The sequence below is a fragment of the Annulohypoxylon maeteangense genome (genome assembly GCF_022496945.1).
Source record: "Annulohypoxylon maeteangense strain CBS 123835 unplaced genomic scaffold GGS22scaffold_2, whole genome shotgun sequence".
In the NCBI taxonomy this organism is placed as follows: domain Eukaryota; kingdom Fungi; phylum Ascomycota; class Sordariomycetes; order Xylariales; family Hypoxylaceae; genus Annulohypoxylon; species Annulohypoxylon maeteangense.
The window spans coordinates 317119-340469 of record NW_025953249.1 but is presented as its reverse complement, the minus strand read 5'-3'; the positions used below and the strand labels follow the sequence as shown (position 1 = coordinate 340469).

General features: G+C 47.3%; 3 protein-coding genes across 3 annotated transcripts; 2 read left to right on the top strand and 1 right to left on the bottom strand.

Annotated features, from left to right (window-relative positions):
* Positions 1-3726: 3726 nt before the first annotated feature.
* GGS22DRAFT_177506 (uncharacterized protein) lies at positions 3727-6342 on the top strand (the record flags this gene model as incomplete). Its single annotated transcript, XM_047963520.1, has 1 exon — positions 3727-6342. One exon carries the CDS (start codon positions 3727-3729, stop codon positions 6340-6342), a length of 2616 nt encoding a protein of 871 aa, XP_047822478.1.
* An 8776-nt stretch (positions 6343-15118) lies between these two features.
* On the bottom strand, positions 15119-16256 carry GGS22DRAFT_152039 (uncharacterized protein). Its single transcript, XM_047959604.1, has one exon. The coding sequence runs from the start codon at positions 15655-15657 to the stop codon at positions 15292-15294; it is 366 nt and encodes a 121-aa protein (XP_047822477.1). The 5' UTR covers positions 15658-16256; the 3' UTR covers positions 15119-15291.
* Positions 16257-20282: 4026 nt separating this feature from the next.
* On the top strand, positions 20283-22999 carry GGS22DRAFT_196544 (uncharacterized protein; the record flags this gene model as incomplete). The annotated part of the gene is made up of 5 exons (XM_047965846.1): positions 20283-21105; positions 21191-21556; positions 21607-21949; positions 22005-22254; positions 22336-22999. 5 exons carry the CDS (start codon positions 20283-20285, stop codon positions 22654-22656), a joined length of 2103 nt encoding a protein of 700 aa, XP_047822476.1. The 3' UTR covers positions 22657-22999.
* Positions 23000-23351: the final 352 nt, after the last annotated feature.

Genomic DNA, 23351 nt, shown 5'->3' with positions numbered 1-23351 from the left:
CGGGACAGACTTCCGATCAGCTTAATAGAACAATTATCATAAACAATGAACCTTGAAACTAACAAGGCGTTGAAGTCCGTATGTGACTAGGTCCTAGGTAGGTATGTATATTGCAATCTTCAGTATTCTTAGAGATAACATCTCTCGGATTTTAGGATAGCTAAATCGTCGAAGCCCGTGAAGCCCGCGCAATCTTGTGGGTCGGAGCATAGCTTCCAGTGGTCCTTAACATCGAACGATCACTCGCTGTAGAAAATGTATTTTCCTAAACTCCGACGATGGATATTGCGTCGAATCACGTAACACGCTTACATACTCCGTCCGACGCGGCATTCGATGTTTTGCTCGGTGTATAAGGAATTAAAGTATGCCGAAAGACACGAGACAACGTGGCTACCTAGGAGCTAGAGCTATGGCTGCTTACCTTCAACTTACCTTCCGTACCCGAGGAAGAACATTGGAAGCCCTTATGGTGTAGTACAACATCTTAGTCTATCAAAAGTCAACGCCTCGGAGAATTTATCAGACATTCTATAACCGCGCAACATCTTGTAATAAAGGGAAATAGAAGCAACAGACACAACACTATACTAATCTTGGAGTTAGAGGCAAGTTCGTTGCTAAGTGACCAGTTTGGCAACCCACCATGTTACAATTACACAGCGTCGGACACTCCGCAATACCACAGAACTCTGGCGCCGTTTCACAAAAGACGTTGGGGGCCGTGGGGTAATCGTGGTTACGAGCCTCAACTGATGCTGATGCTGATGCTGATGATGCCGCGCGTTCAGCGGAAAAATGGCTGACTCTTTGCCGAGAAGAGCAAGAATGGGTCATAGGCCATTAACGGTCAGCATATTCATGATAAGGCGAGGGGTACTATTGCGACAACGGCGATCTCTCATTTCCCCCACGGAGACATCTTAAGACATTTTAGGCGAAAGAAACTCGCGATCATTTGAAAATCGTTCTAAATTTGCACCTCTAAATAGAAGGCACCTCAAGGGTTTCGATCGAAACCCTTGTGTCGCAAGAAACATATGTATTACATATTACAGAATGATCAAGATTGTTTCGATCGGTCCCGAAGCCACAGTGACCACGGCCAAGAATAGGAACTAACATGGAGTAATGGACGGACCTTTCGAAGAAAGAAGGAGACCGGCAGAACGATGTTACCCGTCCATCGAGCAATCTCAGGCCGGCGTCGATCTCACTCGATACGTCGTGAGCTGGAGATTCCGACATTCTGCTGCGCCGTACGCATACAGCACCAGCTGGTGTCTTAGTGGTCCAGTGGCCCGCTAATTCGAACAATCGAAGGTGGTCTCCCTTGCAGATATTTAATTTCAAGGCCATTTTTGGTAACATTGTTCGATAGACCCTTACGCTTAACATCAACCATAACCATGACTGCGTAATAACATGCTCTTGTCCGTGCCGCACCGCTCGGCGGAGGAAAGTTCGGATGCTGGCTTCGGGACGTAAATGGCCATAGCTTGGCCGGATATGCCCTAACCAAGTACCAAACTCACGGAGTAGCCGTTGGCGACCAACCACGCGAACTTGCGACCGACTCGCACTAGAGCCGGTCCGGTTGCAGTGCATGTCTTGAAACGATGCTTGGAGGGTGGTGATTACTACGCTGCAAGGACCTGTCAGGTTTAAAGCGTACATATAACCCCAGTTCAGTCTTCCCCAAACCACCTGACCTACACGTGTGAAAGCTGCAGGCTCAACGTGGGAGGCGAGTGCTAATTCAACCCCGAATGTAACCAAAAACATGAAGCTCGCCCAGTAAACTCGCGTCTTCTGCGCTTACTATACATATTTGATCTGAAAGTATGGTAGAGCAGCTGTTGATCAACTGTACGAGAGCGAAACCAGGCTCGCGCAGCTGTCATAAACTTCATGATTCTTGACTAGTGTCATTGTTCAATACATCGGAAGTTCCCCGTATGAGGAACAGAAAGCAACACAACACTCACACACACACACACACACACTCAACGCATATCTACCCACGTAACGAGCATCATCGTGCGCTTGACGTGACACAGGCTTGGCGACTGCTTGGTGTTAGCTGCAGTACCTGGCCAAGATATAACTGACCAAAATTATTGATTATGTCTTCCGACTTGTTACCTTACCGGTGACGTGACTCGAAACGGAGAGTCGACTTCCGTACATAGAGTACCTACATACAGATGCTAGTGTCAGCCCTAAATCATCTCACTTACTTCAGCCGTCCTCACCGTGTAGCCTAGTTTTTACGCAGTAAGGCCATACGGCTCGAGTCTGACAGATCGACAGTGTCGGACCCAGTTCCATGCTGCGAGTGGGGGAGTCGACGCATAGCTAGAGAAATGATATGTGATACATTGTTAGATACCCTAATACCTTAATACTCTAATACCCTGATGCCCTGATACCCTCCCTGACAGCCTGAGTGGACTAAATGCTTTGATACTTTGCGGTACCTTGAGAAGCATCTATCGTAAAAGATGCGTGGCCACGCTGACCGGTCGCCTTCGATTCGTCGTTTCTATTCGCGTGTGCCCCCGCCGCACGTTGCTTGCCCACATGCCACTTGCATGCAGACCAAGGCAAGCTTCTTATTCGCCAGCGCCGCAATCGACAAAAAAATTTCCCTCTCGCTGATCCGGGATAATTGGAAGGGGGCCGACAACTCTGGACGAGTTTAATTACACCCAGAATTCTCCGTCGTCCTGGCCGTCCAGATGTGCATCGAATAATAGTAAAAATGGCATAGTCTGATATGTATTGTCAGTAAAAGATGGTGTCAGAGATTCCGACATTCTAAAATTGATCGTGTACATATTTTTAAGATTAAGATTAACGAGCGAAACTGGAAAGTCGATCCCCAGCACCTTATCGTTAGTGCATCTTAATTAACATCCTGGACTTGGTCAGTGCAATCGGCCTTCATGCCAAGTGCTCAGTGCTCATGAATGTCCTGCATACAAACTACCTAGCAGGTACATATGTACATACATCCATGGATACATGGTACATGTAGATACATTCGATATTACATACGAATGCGACATCCGTATCAGTGGAGGAAATTAAGCTAAGGCTGTCCGGGGTTAGATCGAGAAGCATGGAATCTTGTATAGACACGGCCGGAGTGCATATCGAATATGTACCCGTCTCTATAGGTACTGTGGTACATATCTAGATCATAGCCCCACATTTAAAAGAGGATGTTGCGACAAACGCTTCAGCCGCGCGAGGCTTTCCTACGTTGGCTGTGTCGCACTAGTATAACGTAATCAATGCACACGGACCAGTTCTTAGCCGCGCAGCATAAAGTCCGGGACCCACAATGGGCGCAACAGCCACAACTGCCACGAGATTTGGAGGTAAGCGCTGTTCACCGCCTACCTAAATGGCCCCAATCTCCAAATCAACAAACCAAAAACATCCATTTTTGCTAATTTTGCCTTGACAACTCCAAGATGCTAGCCATTCTAACCAACCTTGTCGTCTCCTAGCTTAATTTGATACACACTTCACAACTCAGCTGCCTAAATTATACGACAGGACAGGAAGCTAAGAGATGATACCTCACTAAAAATAATCTCTGACAATTTCAATCAACTGACAGATTTTTTTTAATCTCGTCAGTCCAGGGGGTTGATAATATATTGTCGATGGATGAATGGGGCATCTTTATCTGCTACGGACGACAATAGCAACATGATGACTATGGATACGAAGTGGAATGCGCGGAGAAGACGCGCTATCCAGTCCGTTTTCCAAACAGACATATCACAGCCTACGCCGTATTCGACGCCATCCATACGGTTTCCCGAGCATGGCCAGGCTTTTGGGGGGCCATTGGCTCAGACACCCCGGAAAGGAGGCGTTGAGGCACAGCTTTTCCTTTCGCCAAACAATGACTATGCCACACAACAAACCCGCTTTGACCGGTCGTGGCACGTGGTCACGTCCCGCATAGCACTTCCAGCCTCCGTGACGGCGGAGGATTCCTTCGGGTCGCTACCGAACTCGCAGGATCTCGAGGATGAAGCATTCCGGGAGGCTCTCCGTGATGTGATAGACCCGGCTAGACGTCTTCCGCTTGCAACTCATACCGATGATATCTTAGAATGGCATACCCAGCAGGTCCGGTTGCACTTTGTTACCAATGTCCTACCATTACTCGCAGTCTGCGATGGCTACTCGGACCAGACACAATCCTTATTAGGCAGCATACGAACTCTAGAAGCTGCATATAGACAATACGTATTCGGTCTCCGGTTGATCTTCCGTGTTATGGACGAAGACGAGGGAGATCGTGCTCTAATGAAATTCCAGCGTGATATACATGCTCTCGTAGGGAACTCGATGTCTAATGCCCTGATGGATGCTCTAAAGTCGGTCCTCGGCAGTTTAATGAAGACATTGCTTGGTGTTAAGGGGCCAGAGGATGCACTTAAACATGGGGAAAAGATGATAATAGAATCCGACAAGGTGGAAAAAGCAAAAAGGGAATTGCATGAGTTACTTGACTCACTTAATAAGGTCGGCCTGGCTGGAGAACGGTTTCAAATTCTATTTGCAGAACTTCTCGACGACATAATGATCACCTATATTCAAGAGACCTTTGCCGGGATATGGGAACCTAATGACGACCTAAAAATGAGATCACGTCTTACTACTCATCTTCGAGTACAACCGACATGCATAAAAGAGCTCCTGGACTGGGTCGAAGACATGTATGCAAGACTGGCCGCAGAGGTGATTGGCACTCTTGGTGCCGACGTAGATGTTGCCTGGGCAGATGTAACGAAATGGAAGGAGATCGCCACTGGGCGGCTTGCGGCACTCCGCATCGACGAGCTGTTCGATATTGTCATCAACTGGCCGAATAGCGAAGGAGGAATCGATGACCTCCGCTACGCGGTCACGACACCTCAACGACGCTTACAACTGACAGACGCATTCTCGTCCACCTTACAAAAGCGCTTACTGCATGCTGGACGTTCGACGCTAGATATACTCCGCACATATATTTCTATGATCCGAACATTCCACAAGCTTGATCATACGAGGGTGCTTTTAGACCGAGTAGCCTATTCTCTCCAGATGTACCTATGTACCCGGGAGGATACCGTACGGATTATCGTTACGGGGTTATTAGCCGGTCGAGAGGAGGTTAACACCGAAGCTCGGAATACGAAGTTGGTTGAGCTTGTCGAGTTATTACTGCAAGATTCTAACGACTACCGTAATGAACGGCAAGACGAGGACTTCGATGACTTGGATTGGGCCCCTGCACCCGTAGATGCGGGCTCCAATTATAGACGGCGGAAGTCTGAGGATGTCATCGGTACGCTTATAGGCGCCTTGGGATCACCAGAGGTGTTCATTAAGGAATTCCAGAGTATTATTGGGGAGCGGCTATTATCTGAGCAGTCAGGGTTCAAACAAGAAGTGGGCGTACTCGAATTACTAAAGAAACGGTTTGGCGAGTCTTCGTTGCAGGCTTGCGATGTGATGATCAAAGATATCCAAGACTCGGCTCGACTTGACGGCGTCATCCACCGCGGGGCTGTTAATCACCCAGAAAAAGTAGACCGAGACTGGACAATCCACGCGAGAATCCTATCTCGACTTTACTGGCCCGAAGTGGGAGAAGAACGTTTCCACTTACCTCCTAGCATTACTGAAATGCAAAAGATGTACGAGACCATATTCGAACATCTCAAACCATCACGCAAGATCAAATGGCTTAATCATCTCGGCCAAGCCACAGTGGAGCTCGAGCTCGAAGACAGAACGATCTCGGAGCAGGTTCATACATACGAAGCGGCTGTAATTTATGCCTTTAGCGAGGAGAACTCGTCCAGCTGGACTTTTGAGGATCTGTGGATGAAGCTTGAAATGGACGAAGATCTTCTCACGGCGGCGCTGGAATTTTGGGTGAAGAAGCATGTGCTCCGCAGACATGCTGATAACACCTATGTCGTTATTGAACGCCTCTCAGATGCTGAACAACCGTCATCGCTCCAATCAGCCCAGCCGTCGACCGCCGCCGCCGTCGACGCAACGTCAGGAACGCCGCGAAAAGCCAAATCGGGTATGAGTGAAAAGGAGAAGGAGAAGCGACAGGTGTATTGGCAGTTCATCGTCGGCATGCTTACCAACGCAAGCTCCACCATGCCTCTCGGCCAAATTTCAATGATGATGAAAATGTTGATCGCTGACGGTTTCCCCTGGAGCAACGAAGAGCTGCAGGAGTTCCTGGGCGAGAAGATAGCTGATGGTGAACTCGAAATTGTGGGGGGTAAATATAAGCTCATCAAAAAGTGAGATCTCAACCCGCTTATCTCAGCCCCGGCTTCGCTACAGATACATACCTACCTCCCTAGTATACCTACCTACATACCTACATACTTGGTAGCCCAGTAGGTAATTTATGACACGCTGGTGAGAGAGAGAAAACCTCGTACACTAAGCCGTGATGAGCTGTTGTGGCTTACTGGCGTCAGCACGTTTCTGAAACATCCGTCATTAGCGGCGATCTCTGTTTTTTTCTTTTTGATGATGTACATATATCTACATACACGAGTTCACGACTACTACGTATTAAGGCCAGTGCGAGGTTCTCGTCTTAGCGTCGTTCGATCGCGGGAGTGCGACATCAGATGAATGAATGAATGAAGAAATGAAGAAATGCTCGGTTACGTAGGGTGTGCGTCGAGCAACGTTGACGCCATCCCGCCTTTTTCTTCCCGCCCGTCTACCTAGTATGTAGCTATCTGGCGCCAGTCAGCTCGGTTATTGAGCTCGGCAAGCATGTATCTTTTGTTGAAGATTTGTTGAAGGCCCCATAACTAATTATCGATGTTGCGAGAACAGGGACGGGATTACGTATGTTGTACGGAGCTATCGCCGGAAAAAGTAAACACGATAGGCGCCTAGGATAAGTAGGTACGCGATGATGAGGAGCTTTTCTATAGGTAGCTACACCTAGGTAGGTAGGTAATACAACAATCGCCAACCGAGGAAAATAGTCAATAGTAGAATGGATGTATCCATCTGGTCACACCGGTCGCGGAGAATGCGGGCGGAGACGTGGTAGGACAGGGGTTCGTGAGCTTTTTCGAAGAGGGAGTGGAGGCACTGTAGGGCTCCACGAGCTTATCTGCGTAGGAATGCAATACCTGCGCGAATCACGCCGCGCAGGCCATGTGCGCATACACACTGTCGATAGCCTTGCGAGCCAGAGCTAGAACTGGGGTGGATAGGTAGGTGAGTAGGTGGGTAAGTACCTAGGTAAGTAGGGAGGTAAGTAAGCGGCACACCCCCCCCTTTATTCGCGGGGAATACGACAATGGTGGTGATGGCTTATGGTTGCTCCGTGTCTTACTTACGTTCGGGTGACATTACATACGCTGTCATCGTCATGTATGATGTTATGTTATGTATGTAGGGTATGTAGCTATGTAGGTATGCGTGGTACTTTGGTGTACTTCCGTCTATCGCCTCTTCTCTTTTTTACCGGTCTGACGGGGAGAGGAGAAGAGACGGGTTGGAAAATGATAAAATACTTTTTATGGCCCAGGTAGTGTTTTATCTTCATCCCGTCTCATATCTATCGGCCGGGTAAGTACATACAGCGACTGAATGGATGGGAAATGGGAAGGGGGAGACAAGGAGGGACAAGGACTAGGTTAGTGGTAGGTAAGGAGTAATCGTGCAGATGAGCAGCCCATTGGTCGTGAGCACGTGGAAGGCCTGCGCCGTCAGCAGAACCTCTTCATGTACTATACTGTACTGTACCAGCCTCTACCAAAAAAATAAAAAACAAAAACCCTAGGTACATAAGATATCATGTAGGTTACGTAGTATGTACATATAGCCATCTTTCTAGGTGTCGCTTCGTCTCTCGCGGCTTATATCCCGATTCGGCTCGGTGCCCCGGTGTGGGCTTTTCGGCTTTTTTCCTTCTTTCTTTTTTTCGTTTTCTTGTTTCGGAGAGCTGTACCTGGTCAGAGCTTAGAGGGGTCGACGATGCACGTGTGCAGTTCGCGGAACGCAATTAGGTGTCGTGACGTTTTTGCGATATTGCATGGGGACCAGTTGACCAGTTTATACGAGGCTTGGTCCTCGGTTTCGTTTGGCTCACGCCGCTCACCTAGGTATGGATGTGTAGGTGTATTGTGGGTAGGTCAGAGGCGGGTATACGATGCGATCGCGCTATTTGCTGTGCGACACTGTCAGGTTACCTAAGGTCGGCATGTAAACAACTAGTAGCTGTAGGACTATCAGGGATAGGGGCGACGGATGGCCGGGAGAGAAGAGACGTAGGTGTGCGAAGGCGAGACGAGGCGGGATGTGATAAGCCGAATCGGACTCGGTCGGACGCCACTCTACGTTAGCTATGTAGGTCTTAGATGCGCGTACCCGATCACTGTCTACCTGCCTCCAGGCTGCCTACAGGTACTTAACTTGATACTCTGGGCTTTTACTAGGCAGCTAGGTCAAGCGGGCTTGGACCTAGACCGAGCTTGTTCGGGCTTTTTGTCAATATTCCTGTTTAAAAGTTGTTAGGCGAACTGGGACATTTGAAAAGACGAAAGAGAAAAAAAAACGTGGGATTTTCCTCTTATTCTTTTTCGGTTCCTTCCCGCGATTTCTTCATGCACGGCACATTCGTTCCTAACGCCCGCCTTTCCTAGCAACGGCCAAGTGCCCGAGACTAAAAGCTAAGGATTTTGAGGCGGGCTGGGCGGACTAGGCCGGACGGGGCTAAAAATGTGATATCGATGTATCCACGTGCGTGCGGATGTGATGGGATCAATAGGCGACGGGGCGACGGGGGTAGGGGGTAGGTAGGGGGTAGGGAGCTGAGGAAGGGGATGAATCCTTCGCATGATAAGATAAGACGTCAGGGGTCTTATATACATACAAGGTGACAGGTAATATTCGAGGTGTTCGCGAATATGTACCTAGGTAGGACTGAAAGAAGATGGTCGGATGGATGGATGGATTAATGTACACCGGTATCTTCTCCCGTGCTGGTCACTTCAACCCACGCGGAGTTTCTGCCGCATCCGCACCGCCGGTGTCTATTCCGCGCGTCTGGGGAGGAGGAGGGGACTACTCGGCTCGGTGCTTGTGTATCCAGGTTCGACGGAAACTTTGGTCAGCGGTGGGGTCTATATTGGACTACACTTCATGTCTTTGGGGGTCTAGATGGGGTATGACACGAGATGATATTCTCTTCTTGAAGTGTCCTTTCAAGAAGGGCTTGAGATTATACATGTTTGAGGAAAGGAGTTATTAGACATCTACCCCCGAAAGTTCATGTAACTTGTTTTAAAGGCTTAAGAGCGACCCAGTGATGGCCCCTGGATCATGGGATTAGCTCATTCCCAGAGATTACTCGAACGTCGAGGACGATTTGCCCGGGTATGCCAACATATGATATATATCTAGCCAAGTCGATGGTCGGTAACGAGTTGAGAGATGTCGATAGCTTCGCTATTCATATATGTTCTTACAGGAGGATAATGAATACTTATCAGATATCTACTATGAATAGAAATAAATCTTCGTTCATAGGCATTGGTTTCATTGCGTCGCCGTAATGTAGGTAAATACCATACGCGATCCAAGCAGTGACTGGATGCAACTTCGTAACATGATCGTAAAAAGAAGAAACAATAAAAGAATATAAAAAAACAGGCGCAGCCTTAGGATCTGGGTATCGGCTCTAAGCTACTGCGCCCCCGCTATTAGGTATTTCTTTGCCAACCTCTTTCAAGGTCTCGAAGGATGTGCAATCTTCGAGCATCGAACCCTAGACCACCCATTTCAGAGTGGTCGTTAAAGCAGACTCGATGAGGTTTCTGTGACACTGACCATTCAACCAACCCTAGGGCCCTTAGGGTATGTTCAAGGTTGCGGAGTTGGTGTCGCCGGTCGAGAATTTGGGACTGTATTGTGCTATTTAACCTTCACTCCGGAGCTGGTGCCTCGTGGATTGACCACCTACTGGACAGTAACCACAGTGACAATAGTACCTACTCATAGTTTTCAATGAGTCATACTTGATGCTCCATTCGAAGTTCCTAATAGACCCTTCATCCACTGTATAGCTAATATACCAATATGCCTTGATACGTCGTGGTTGCGATCGAATGATGGATGATTTCCCGTCTCATCATAGCGTGGCCTTTATGATACGGAATCCATAAGAGGGCCTTTATGGAGGCTCATCTGTACATCTCATGCCCATAGCTGCCACAGGAGATATCTTCTTTGGTCATTCGTACATGTCATAGATAACCAATTTAAGGGGTTTCTCCTATCTTGCACTCATATGAAATGTAGCTCATTGATAGCAATAACTAGCAAGAGGTTTTTTCATTCATTCAACTAGCTAATCCATTCTAATAGCAAGAGATAAATATCGACTGTGTCATAATAATCCCTAAGCTTGTTGTCCATATATCATCCTGCTGCCTACAAGGCCGCATGGGATCTCGTTGGCTTAGTTTGCGCGTAACTTATATGATATCAAACGTCCCTAGGTAGCCCTATACTCCTTGCTAACATGCTTACCAATCGGTTATTTCTTGAATTAGAAGATGTTCTTAAAGGCCAGTGCCAATGAGGTAGCTAATTTGAAGGAGATGAAGGCTCGTAGTCTAAGGGTCGAAAAGCTGGTATCAGATTCCATTACACAAAACCCCTTGCAGCCTTGCTTGAAGGTTGAGGCGAGATATTCGGTTCGATAAGGGGCTATGTGGAGCAAAAAATAGGGGAAAAACAATACACTCCTAACATAAGACTTGCTAGCCGACAAGTTACCTGCCTAGGTACTCAACACCTACCTATATAACGCCCGTGTCACCATGGTACATTCTCTCAATCTCTCGGACCCGGAGTCAGGGCTCCTATGACTCCGTCCGTGGTTATGGACCTTGAGTAACTAGTAAGCATGTTGGAGGCATTCATCGAAGTGTCAAACCAATATCGTTTTATACCTTTTCCTGGTATGTCTAATGGGTCCCAACTACCTAAGGAAACTAACGACTATTACATTTTGGCTGTCTAGATATAGACAGCAAGCAGTAAGAGCGTGGACACGACGACATTAGGTGAAGCAGTTCGGGATATGCTTAACTGCCGATGTTGAACTAGCCCCGTACCCCTAAGATCATCACAAGAGAACTACCACCGGTATATCTTTCGGGAACTTCGAAGAATGTACATTAAACAGCAAAATACCTGAAGTACTATCGAGCCCCTCTCGAAGGACAACATAGTAAGTGGATCAACGATATTATCACAACACCCCAACTTGTTTTGTTGGGAGATAATTCAGATCACTTGACTTGACCGACTACACGTGTTAACAATGAATGCGGGTGCGACTTCATGTAGCTAAAGAGCGAATATTGATAATCCTGTAAAACTTTATTGAACTAGATGATCTGTCCTGATAATATGATACACTTGTATTCCAAGAGGATGAGGAAAACAGTCTTATGATGAGTCATATATCTTAGAAGAGCGAGTATGTGTCCTGAGAAAGCATCTCACCTAGGAAACTGACTTACGTTTGTTCAATAAGATGAGATGGCGTAGATCACTTACTTCGTGGATATGTGCCTTCTGTGAGATCTGACACTAGAGTTTAAAAGATTGTTGAAGATGATAAAGCGAAAGGTCACCCTATCCAAGCCCTCCTAGCCTAGAATTGACGCATCCAAGGAGACGATTCTATCATACGGCAAGCGCATCATCCTTCAGTCGCAAATTGATTCCGCTTCCAGACATTCATGATATAAGATATCAAATGCCCGCCCTTGGTCGATCCTAATCATAGCTCGTAAAGTCTTGAAGGCGTAGTCTAAGAACCTACCTAGGTAGGTATCTAGTTAGGAGACTCGCCACTTGAAAAAGGCTTTTCTTAAGCGAAGGCCGCCATTGAGATTGTGGCCTTAAATGTTTGGAAGCTGTGGCGTTTATTCGTCCTGCACTGGTGTTTACATGTCCTAAATATTGACCATAATTAGGTAGGTAATTCGTGAAGATTAAACTCTGCATTCGTTTCTTCGAAATATCCAAAGCGGAGTCGCAAGCGAGCGCCACCGGTGAGAAGCAGGCTTTAAAGGTGTTCCAACATAATCACCACCGGTCCCGACAAACTCCAAGCGAGGTATGCTGCAGGACCAGCTTAGTCTCCAGGTCGTTAGGTCCTCTTATGCATGGCGTCTTGATACCATGCGTGATGCATAGGTAGGTAAGTACTAGCTGCAAGTTTAGTAACTGCGAATGATTCTATTTATGCCAGACGCGCGGTAAAAATCAATCCAATATAAGAAACAGTTGAATGTTGGTATCCGTGGGCTTGAGATACCTAAATTAAGCCAGCATGAAGTGAGGCTGTGCCTCAGTGATATGTTCTTAGTATTGCTGCTTATACCACAGCGATACGCCTGCCAGAAGCTGGATAGTCGCATAAATTGATGCGAATGCGAATGCGCCAGTGAGTGACGGCTATAGGCTGCTATCCACCTGCCTCGAAGGAAGCGATCACTGGGCCATTCGTCGATGGATATCTCGATACGAAAGAGTCGCGAATGAATTTGATCAGTCTCACATGTTTATCAGTTAATCCGGCGAGGTGTGGTAAGATCGCCGTATCGTTAAACCGATTATTTGAAACATCCTACCCAAGTTGACTATATTTCCGCATTTCCAAATTGTGGTCCTATGCGGTAGGGAAAATCCAAGCTCGCCAACGACAAAACAGGTTGTGGTTAGATATTCGGGATGCTTGGGTCCGCGGAAGTAAGCCGTTAACTGGAAGGCGACTGTGTCCGTAAATGAGCCTTTGCAAAGCTTCTGCCGTTCAGGGTCTCGGTATTTCCTATCCGGCAAGGGGACGTTTCAGTATTTTGCCCTACTCATTTTTTGGGGGCGCAAAAATGAGTGTATTTGTGATCTGTGCTTCGTGGCCGAGGCTGTGGAATGACTTGGAATGGGATATACATCGATATTGATGTGACCGGGAACGCTGTTTAAAAGGCGCGGCGAGTTGGCTGATAAAAAGCGCTCACTCATAATATGACACACTATTTGTGATGGCTCGGCCGAGAAAAGAAAATTGATCCCATGCGTCTGATGTGAGAATGAGAATTAAGCGAATTCTACCATTGGATATCATGAATTCTAATTAAGACGTGATTGGTCCTGCAACTCCTGCATGAGCCTATGCAACAGTCTGGACCACTTACGCCCTATTCTAGAGCTCTCGAAAGGCGAACGAAGAGACCGGGAGGATCTAATCAGCGTAAGCCTAGAAACCACTTACACGGGAATGCACAGGAGGCGGCGGCACGCGATGCTAGGCTCCGAAAGAGTTGGAGACCATAATTGCGAGACAGAAAAATCATTGATCTGGCGAAATGTGAGCTGACAGCTGATCGCTAATCCATGGCGAGGTGGCCGCGTATTTTTAACACAATCGGGACAATCGAGCCATCGAGCCATCGAGCCATCGAGCCTAGGGAATGGTGTCAATGGTGTCGCAGTAGCGTAAGCGCTTTCTTAGGAAATAATAACAAGTGACATTTTTGCTTTTTTCTTCTTCTTCTTCTTCATCTTTCTTTTGCACCATACGACGTATCACGGAAGACGCTAGCTAGATAGGAGTTAATTATTATAGAACGGTAACCTGCTCCAGACAGTGCAGATATTTCGGTGGTGGTGTTTCAGCGAAATTAGTTTGCTCTCGGACCAACATTGCCGTGTGAGGCAAGCTGGCGTAGGCGAAGTTATGTGTTATGTGTTATGTAGGTATTAATCATCGGAATGTGAGGTTTCCTTAGTACCCATCGTTCCGAAGTGGCGCCTGTCATGACTGAATATAGGCGAATACTGCCCGTGTTGGACAGCGCACTCGGAACCTAGAGATAGAGCGCGTAGGGAGTTTGCTTGTGGTTTGAATGCCGAAGGGCAGGGTTCTCTTGGAGGCGCGGCCAGGCGGAGACTTGAGATGCGGTGAGAGGAGCCAACAATCATATGACCCAAGATGGCGTTGGAGGAAGAGATCGCGCCTAGTAACTTAATATATTAATAGTTTTTTTTTTTGATATAAAACACTGTTTTCGTATCAGTGACAAGGCCGACTGAGCTAGTAATCAGAATGCCTGTCCCGCTTTGATAGGTGCCTAGAAAACTCGAAACTCCTAGACAAGTTAATAAACAGCACGGGCAGCATGGGCAGTATGGGTATTAGGTAAAGATGAGCGGAATAAACAGGCTGAGTGCTATGATCCGGACCGTACGGTTGGGCTTCCTAATCGCGAACTAAATAGCAAGCCTCGTTCTCGCCAGCGTTCTCGCCAGCATTCTCGCCAGCATTCGTATCTTACGAATAGATGGCACCGAAGCATTGGCTGCATATCGACGGTAGGACGGGGCAAAAGTCCGAAAGCCTCCGAGGAATACTTTGCGTAAGTTTCGGCCAGCTGACCACGCATCATATTTGAATCCATGTCGTGTCCGTCCACGTTAGCATCGAAATACAGTAATAATATGTAAGTGAACAGGCAGAGAGATTCCATGATCCATGGATGAATCCGTGAAGTACTCCCAGTATTATGATGAGTAAGTTTGCAAGTTCCAGGTTGCGAGTTGTAAGTTGCAAGGCGAACCGAATACATACTAGGCAGGCGAACCCTGAGTCGATCCTTTTATGGTTTGACCAATCATAGAGCTTGGTGTTTTCACCCGCTTACCAAGAATGACAAGAGGAATAGGATGAGTCGGTAAGTTGATACGGAGATAGCTCAATGTATAAATATTAGCACTTAAATACTTAACTTTCGTCATCCCTAGGACTAAATTTATGTACGTAGAAGGAATATAAATGCTTAACGTAATGAATTTAACTGTATGTGACTTGGAGGTGTTCCACAAAGTGTTCAAGCTTATCGTTTAATTGCAACGCTTATCTAACGATTCCCTGCTATTACGGTACTCGCTAATACCTAGCTGCATATGCAACCACTTTAAGTAGCCCCTCTCATGTACATATAGGTAAGTTCGAACTTATATTGCCTATCTACCTTCAGATGCCCTTTCCTCGACTGTTACGAGTCCATAGAAGATTCATTTCGTATATATATCCGCATAGCTACCTAGACGTTTCCTTAAAGTTCAGAGATGCCTTCTATTGGCCACTACCTAGTGGTAGGTAAACTAACAACAGGGTTGCTAGTCCCAAGCTATTTCTATCTATGAAGGAAGCCTTCTTCTTGTTATCAACCCCTTGCAATCAAAGGGTCCGTCCGTAAATGAGTATGATGCATCACAAGTAAGTAATTTTGGGTAGGACAGCATATGATTAATTGTTTCCCTGATGTAAGTTTTCAACAAGATTACGAGGAATATACTACCCACAGGGTCCTTTTTCAACATGACCGCGTCAGAGGCGGGGCATGATATCGGATAGGCTGCTACATAAGTAAGTAATACGTAGAGAAGGCAAGCGAACATAGGCGATGCAAGCCAAGCGGCTCTACATTGGCCGTAGCGGGCTTGCGATTGATATCCAACGGCCGTAGACAAGAACTTGGCTACCCGTGCGTTGAATCGGGTCATCTGATGAAACCTACCTACCTACCTCCTAGAGCCTCGGAAGATATCGACAAAGGAACACTGACTTCATACGTGGTAAAAGACTGAAATATTCCCGGCTAGACCGCTACCAGTGGCTAATCTGCACGTAGTAATTCATCGTCGCTCTTAGGTACTGGGTCGTCAACATGGCCTAACATGATGGTAAATCGTCCACCATTTCAGTACACAGGTATCTATTGCTCCGTGGGGTGCTTGGTAGCGAGCTTAATGGATAGCGGTCCGATATATATGTGTGTACCCGCAGAACAGTTAGGTATGCAGGTGCGTGATCTGCGTAAATGGAGTTCGTTTGGTACGAAACAGTGTCAAATACTCCGTAAATCGGTACATCCGTGGATATTTTCGTTTTTTTTTCTTTTCCTCTTTTTCCTCTTCTAATGCACTGTTTCCTGAGAAAGATATTGGTGGTGACGTTACCATCCCTGAAAACCCTACTTATTACTATCCGCGCACACGGCATAGTCGAAAATCGGGGAGTCCGTCTCAGAATTTTCTTGACTCTGTTGACTTCCTTGGGTCGGTCCGTGGGTCGGACACTTCTTTGTTGCGACGTATGTTTGTCTGTAACATGTAAAAAAAGTAAAAAAAACAAAACAAAAAGCAGCGAAATGCTTGGGCGCGTAACAATCTATATCCGCGCACAGACAGGATTGTAAGAGGCGATGAATCATGGTAAGATACTTCTAGGGCTACCTACCTCCGACTTACCTACTAGGTACGTCGGTGGGTTATACCACATATTATGTAGAGTGGAAAAGTCGCAGCATTGGCGGCCAAGGCTACAGGTAAGTCAATATTGTATGTACTTACGAAGCACTGGGATGATTCATCGGAATCGAACTCCAAGGACCAAGGGTAGGGTGACCTGGCGAGTACCTAGTGAGTAGCATTATGATATTATTATGGTATCGTGTAGCCGTTCACAAGACCTTCTGTATGGCCGGCTGATATATAGTTACGGGCTACTCACTGGTGCAGCAATCCTTTGGTTGGTTAGCAAAAAGTGAAAAAGGCATGCTAGCTGCAGCGAGGCGCCGGGCTCTTCGGTTGTCTCGCTCTTATTACCATGTTCTAAGTAATGGAGCGAGGACAGGCCAGGGCATGACAAGGCATTGGAGGTGGAGATGGAGGGGGAGGGGGGGATTTAAGGGATTGAAGAGGGGGGAATTTGGGGGGGTATTGGGGGGGCATTGGGGGGGTTTAATGACAACAAGATGAATATGGATGAGTGATCAACAAAAGACTTCATCCCTATAGTTTCCGGTTGGGCTTGATAGGCTTGATAGGTTTGATCAAGGCATTGATTTTTATCATGTGGCATGTGGATGAGAGAGCGAGTCATTCAGGTGTCGATTATTGTACATGGTAAAAACGGGGTTGGGGTTGACTTGTATTTAACTTCCAAGTTTCTAATGGCTGGAACCGCTCGATTTCCTAGTGGGATGTTACGACCTTCAAGAAAAGTGATTCAACAGTTCATTAACTTTGTGCGACATTCGTAAGTGGATACATCCATTAAGAAGGAGGGGCGACCTGCTTGATAGAGGGGTTATTATCCATCATTTTTGTCTTTTTGCAGCCAGCCAGCCCACCGTATTTTACGGCAATAGACTAGCCGGGATGGGTTTCCGCTATTCGGTCTAAGAATTACTTAATGAGGAAAAACAGTGTTAAGGTGCCGGAAGTTTGAGTAACCGTTGTTTGCAGCGCTTGTATAACAAGATGTAATCAGACCTTCAAAAGGTTCAGCTATTCAAAATTGAAACAAGTCCAAAGCACTGAACAGAAAATACTGTGTAAGTAAGCAACAAATAAAACTTCAGATCATTTTATGTTTTTTTTTTCTCATTATTATATTAGACTCGTTTATATGAATCCTAACCGTATCCTTTCGTATTGCTTAGGTGTGATTTGATATGACGGAATTATGGAGTTTAGACGGATCAAGGCAACATCAAAGAATGATAAGGGATTGAAGGAATTATGTATGTACATATATTAGACAGCATTGAGATTAGTGTGCGCACTTAGCCACTGCAATTCGTACAAATACCTAAATCACAATGTGAAACCAATTCTGAAATCTATCGACCCAGTCAGGATACATGATAGAACGGCATCATCCTAGCACTCACTGCCAACGTCGATAGTTCCGAGCCGCCGAATCAATGCAGCAAGGAGCACCGGTTGCACCGCACCTACATATATGGGTACGACACATGTTCACGAGTCGACTTGTTTTGATTCCTGACGCCAAACAACAACCAGTTACAAAACAAAGCTCTAATGGCTCATTCTCTTTCGAGTGCCCGGACGCAGGCACCAGCTGGCAGCGTCTAAAAGCCTGCTTGCTCGAGCTGCTGAAGCTGCTTAAGCCGCTCAAAGGAGCCAGGGACCCTTCAGAGAAGAAAAAGCCAAGCAAGCCAGCTAGGCTGGCCTGTATGTAATCGGTAATCCATCTGTCTTGGACCGCCCGCTTTCAGACCCCAGCCAGACCAGCCAACCCAGCCAGTCCCAGCTCAGCTTAGACCAGGATCAAAGGTAGTCAGCCAGAAAGGTCCTTTTTGTGAATGAAAATCCAACTCCGTCATTTTTACCATTCCCATTCCCGCAGGCAATGATTCCTTGATTCGATCCACAACTCCAATAGTAACATACTATTGCATACAAATACATCTGTATGATATGTATGTGCCCAGTTGTCCCTGCTGTCCCAGTACGTACTCAGTCGATTGATGATGGTACTGATGGTACTAATGAGACTAATGGTACTAAACTAATGGTACCTGTTCTGCCTGTATGTGCATGGGTCAGCGAGTGATTCTGATTCGGTTGATTCGGTTGTTTTTGAAGAGCCACCAAGAACCATCCGTCGATAAAACCTACCTGGGCAGAATGGGCAGAATGGGTAATCCCTTGAATAACGCAAACTACCTAGACCACCTAAAACTTGCACTCACGCATGTTAAGCATGTTAGCTTATGCTAGGTAGGTCGGTCCAGATGTCATGGTAGGTCATGGATGTAAGGTGGATTAGGCCTTGTCTCTCTTCGTCCGGTCTAAGTACTTACCCACCTCCCACTTCTCACTCTATCGCAATTGGATGCATGTAGATACCTCGTCCAGTCGTATCGTACAGTGCACTATTTTGTATGCTGTATGCTGTATGGATGGTAGGTGGAAGGGAGTAGGCGAGGTAGGTATGTATGCTGCATCGCACTCACTGCCTCGGTGCTCTTTGGGGTTGTTCTTGCCTCTTACCTCTTTAACTTCTTACCTTGATAGCCTTCTTTAGTTTCTTTTCCGTCTCCTTCCTACCTTCTTCCTACCATCCGACTTCTCCTACCTCTCCTAACCTTTCCTGCTCTTCCTTTTTTCTCTTCTTTCTTCCGTTCGCCTGAGACCAACCTTCCTTCCGGAGGTAGACGATTCTATATTCCACAGGTAGGTCCGAATAAACTCGGACGCTGGTCTATGAACATTTAACCCAAACCTCCACTTATCGCTAAAACCGTATCTTTACAATCTCATCATCTTACTTACATAGCGACAATATTTCCCCAACACCTTACCACCTCTCACAACCCTACAGCCTAACCACCTATAATCCAAAGGCCGTGATACTACTTATACGCACCAAGAATCTAATCCTTTAAATCTCGTTGTCAAATATTTCCATATTGAAGTATCGTCAAAGGCAAGCGTTTGCCCATTCAATTACCACATCTACCCGATATCCCGGTGGATAGTTAAGAAGCGTTAGGAGAAAGAGGTAGTCTTCGTATGGAAGGTAAAAGAAAAAAGAGTTCAAGGTTATAAAGGGTCGAATATTCAATCAAACTTCCAATCCCCAGCGACAATATCGATATTTCCCAGTATACCCGAAACCCTACCTAGGCATATCCCCAGGTAGATAACTCCAGGGCTATCTACCTAACCTATTAGTATCTCAAAGAGTCACACCGCTAGGGTATCGAGACACCAGAACTGCAGAACATCAAAACAGAACAGAACAGAACAGAACATCGGCGCATCGTAGGCAGACAAAACTCCCATACAGTAACCCTGGCTTCCTTGGACCTTGGTCAAACTTGGTCTCATACAGTTGGATCTTCGTCACCATACTTTTTTCTCTCGTCACCCCGCACATGCTTCAGTGCCTGTACAGGGCGAACAGTGTCGAGTACGAAGTACGTGAACGTACAATACCTTGACGCCTTGACACGCACTGTACCTTAAAGCAACGGCATCTGGGATGCACGATACCTAGGTATTTTTCACTGCCGGTGTTAAATATTTACTCACGGCTACCACCACCGCCCGCCGTTAAACACTTACCTACATCTTACATATTTCCGGGCATGATCTTAGTCCTTCCAACACTGATCAATTTCTTGACAATCAACCATTTCCCATTACGTTCTATCTTTCTAAGTACTAAGTAGCCGAGAAACCCATATCCTTCGTTAAACGCCAAGAACATCGACCCGATCACCTTGACGACCATAAGTCCGATCACCGTCGAGACATAGGAGCGGGAGTGACGGCCTCTTTAGCAAGGCTGCCACTCTCCAAAATTCTCCAGCATGGATCCTTCAGCGATGGACTTCATGATGCATCAAGACATGCACTCGTCTAACAACGCCTCATCTCCTACCACGTCGCCCAATATAGACCACACTGCCCGCTCGGCTTGTCCGGCCTTGCGTGCTGCCGCCGAACGGAACCAACAATCTCCGATGTTCGCAGCATCCCGCCCTGAGTATCGTAATGACCCAACCAATCCTCCGGCGTTTTGGAGCATGCCTTCTCCCTATGGTCGATGGCCGCCCTCCGAATTCCACCAACCTACCATGCTAAGCATGGGCATGCCGCCGACAATGAATGCGGGTCAAGGCAGCCCACCTCATTATCCGCCGAGGGGTCCCGAACAATACAACCCCCACATGTCACCCCGATCCTATTACCATACACCGATAATGAGCTTGACGAGAATTGGAGGCACGGCTCCGACCCAACATAGCCAAGGAAATTTCTCAGGCACCAACCAAGGTCAATCTCAGGGTGGAATTAGAAGTGGAACTGCGAATGGCCTGAGTGGTCCGGGCAGCCAAGGTGGTCAAGGTGGCCCAGGAACTCTAATGATTAACTCTGGAATACCTGGCAGACAGAGTGGGCTAACTAATGGTCGCCTCCCATCTATGAACTCGGTTCCTCCGCCTCTCACAAACAACAATTTGCAAACGCAAACGCAAACATATCCCCAGAATTCTCGTGCGGCTCAACAATCTGGTCGAATCACACCACCTCCTCTCCCTCAGTATAGTACACCAGCAATATCACTTTCAATGTCGGAAACTAGTGCGTCGTCACCTGGTGTAGGAGCTGAGCAGGCCCCTGCCCAAAACGGTATGTCATTCTCGATTATTAGTTATTTGTTTAAAAATTTCATGTTTTTTTTCTCAAAAAAAATCAGTTACTGATGGTATTTTAGATTCATCGTCTTCGCCTTCCCGCCGCGCACCTATCACCGCCGTGTCTCCTAGATATGCCGAGATACCTGATAGCGGTATCAATGAACCACGTCGAGTGAATACGAACCGGGATAGACGAGGCCTTACGCGATTGCCGTCTTCCGAATCTGGTTGGTCTAGTGACGACGATTCTGATCCTGATGCAGTTGCAATGTCGCTTCTTGAGGCCGCAGTGACCGGACCTGCTGCAGAAGGTGCAGCGGAGGGACGCCTCAGAGCACAGCAGGTTATGCGAGGTAGTATTTCGACTAAGAGAGTGGCATCTAAGAAGGCGCTCACATCCCTAGAGTCTGTGGCTGTCTCGAGCCTACCAGAGAGCGAGAGAAGTAAGTTTGGCCGTAGATGAACGAATATATTCTTAGCTAACAAGGCGTAGCTTGCGTTATCTGCTATAATGAGTATGGAGCCGAGACTCCGGAAGGCATTAGCGAGAAGCCGCTACGATTACCACGATGCAAGCACGTCTTCGGAGATCACTGCATCAGGAAGTGGTTTGAGGAGTCGGACAGCTGCCCTTATTGTAGAGACAGAGTCCCTTCTGAGCCCCAGTATCGCCAGGCAATGAACGCACATAATGTGTACCGGTTCCTGCGCCAACATCACCAGATGCAGGTACAGATGCAGACGATGCGACCTGGTCGAGAACATGATCGAGGCGATTCGGATGCGGGTGTTCGACTTGAGTCTATGGCAAGTGGATTCGGTTCTCTGGCATCAAGGTATTTATTTATCTTCACTTACAAGATAATATCCATATATTGACGTATTGTATAGCCCGTTCGCGGAGTATGAGTACGGAGCCGCTGGAGTCCCTCCGTCAAGAAGAGCAGATGGCATGTCGATGTACGGTTCTCGAACTCCGGCTTGGCATGGAAATTCGGGAGAGCGCCATTCTCCCCTCCCGTTCAACGAGATTGGCGAGAACAGACGTAGAGTGCGTCCTCGTCATGGCAGCTTACGAGGATTCACCCCGGGACGTCCGCATTTTTCACAGGCCCCGACGAACAACGTCCCTCAGCCTCAGGTTAGTTTTGCTAATCAATTCCATTTTGTATTGCCCTCCACTTTTCGAAGCGACCAAGGCACGACTAACAAATCACCATAGCAATATTCGAGTTGGATGCACCGGACAACCCCGCCTCATTCACTCAACCGACAGAATTCAGTGTCCGGACAGAACGCGGCTAGTCGAACTTTATTTCAGGCGAACAGCCCCCCCGCCTTCCCATTCCAGTCCGCGATGGGTGCGCACCCTCACGAGCCTTACCCGATGAACGTAGAGGGTTCGACTGAGTATACCTCTTTGCCTCACATGCGCACACAGCACAATGCGCCGCTCTCCCCAACATATGCGGGCCCGGAGGTTTACATGTCGAACGCAGATGAGACCATGTATGGCGGTTCAGGTTCACACGGTCAGTTGTAGGGATACGGTGCCGTGAGAAACCGAGAGCAACCTAGAAGCTCTCCATTCCAGAGAACACGCCCCGCCTCCGCGCTCTCTCCTCGGGAGCAAGCACGACGAGTCAGACGCAACCGCCGAGGCAACCATTAAACGACAGCCACAACCCTTAACGACTCCCATGGGATATGGATCTCATCCCCTCTTTTCTTTTTTACGCATGTGACGTTTAATGGAATAGGTGATTCACATAGAAATTTGCATCGTCTTCATTTTCGTATTACGGCATTTCGATGGTTCGGTAAACGCAAAGGCAGATTTGATGGGCGGTTTTTTCTCATTTTTCCACTTCTACGCAACTCCACGAACATCTCTGCTCGGCGTTAGGGGAGTTTCTACGGCACGGCCAGGGTGGCCATGAAACGCACGATACGCACTAGGTTTTCGACGATTGTTTTCTTCTTTTACGTACGGCCGGTTTCGTCCTTTGCGGACCGAGCTTCATTTGACGACAAGGCATGAGTTCATATTTTCTGCAGGAGACAAGTTGCTAGACTGGGATAGTCTCCTCCCTCGCAAACAAAATCCCTATGTGGGTACTTTTCCGCCTCAGGGCGAAGACAGATCGATAGGTCAACCCATCCACTGTACATACATTGCCCCCTTCTCTCCCCAATTCCCCCAAATTCCCGATCACCCCCGAAGTTTCCACGCTAAAT

What these genes read in the sequence shown, in the direction of transcription:
- GGS22DRAFT_152039 (XM_047959604.1), bottom strand. Translation starts at nt 15,657, where the DNA reads ATGACCCGATTCAACGCACGGGTAGCCAAGTTCTTGTCTACGGCCGTT.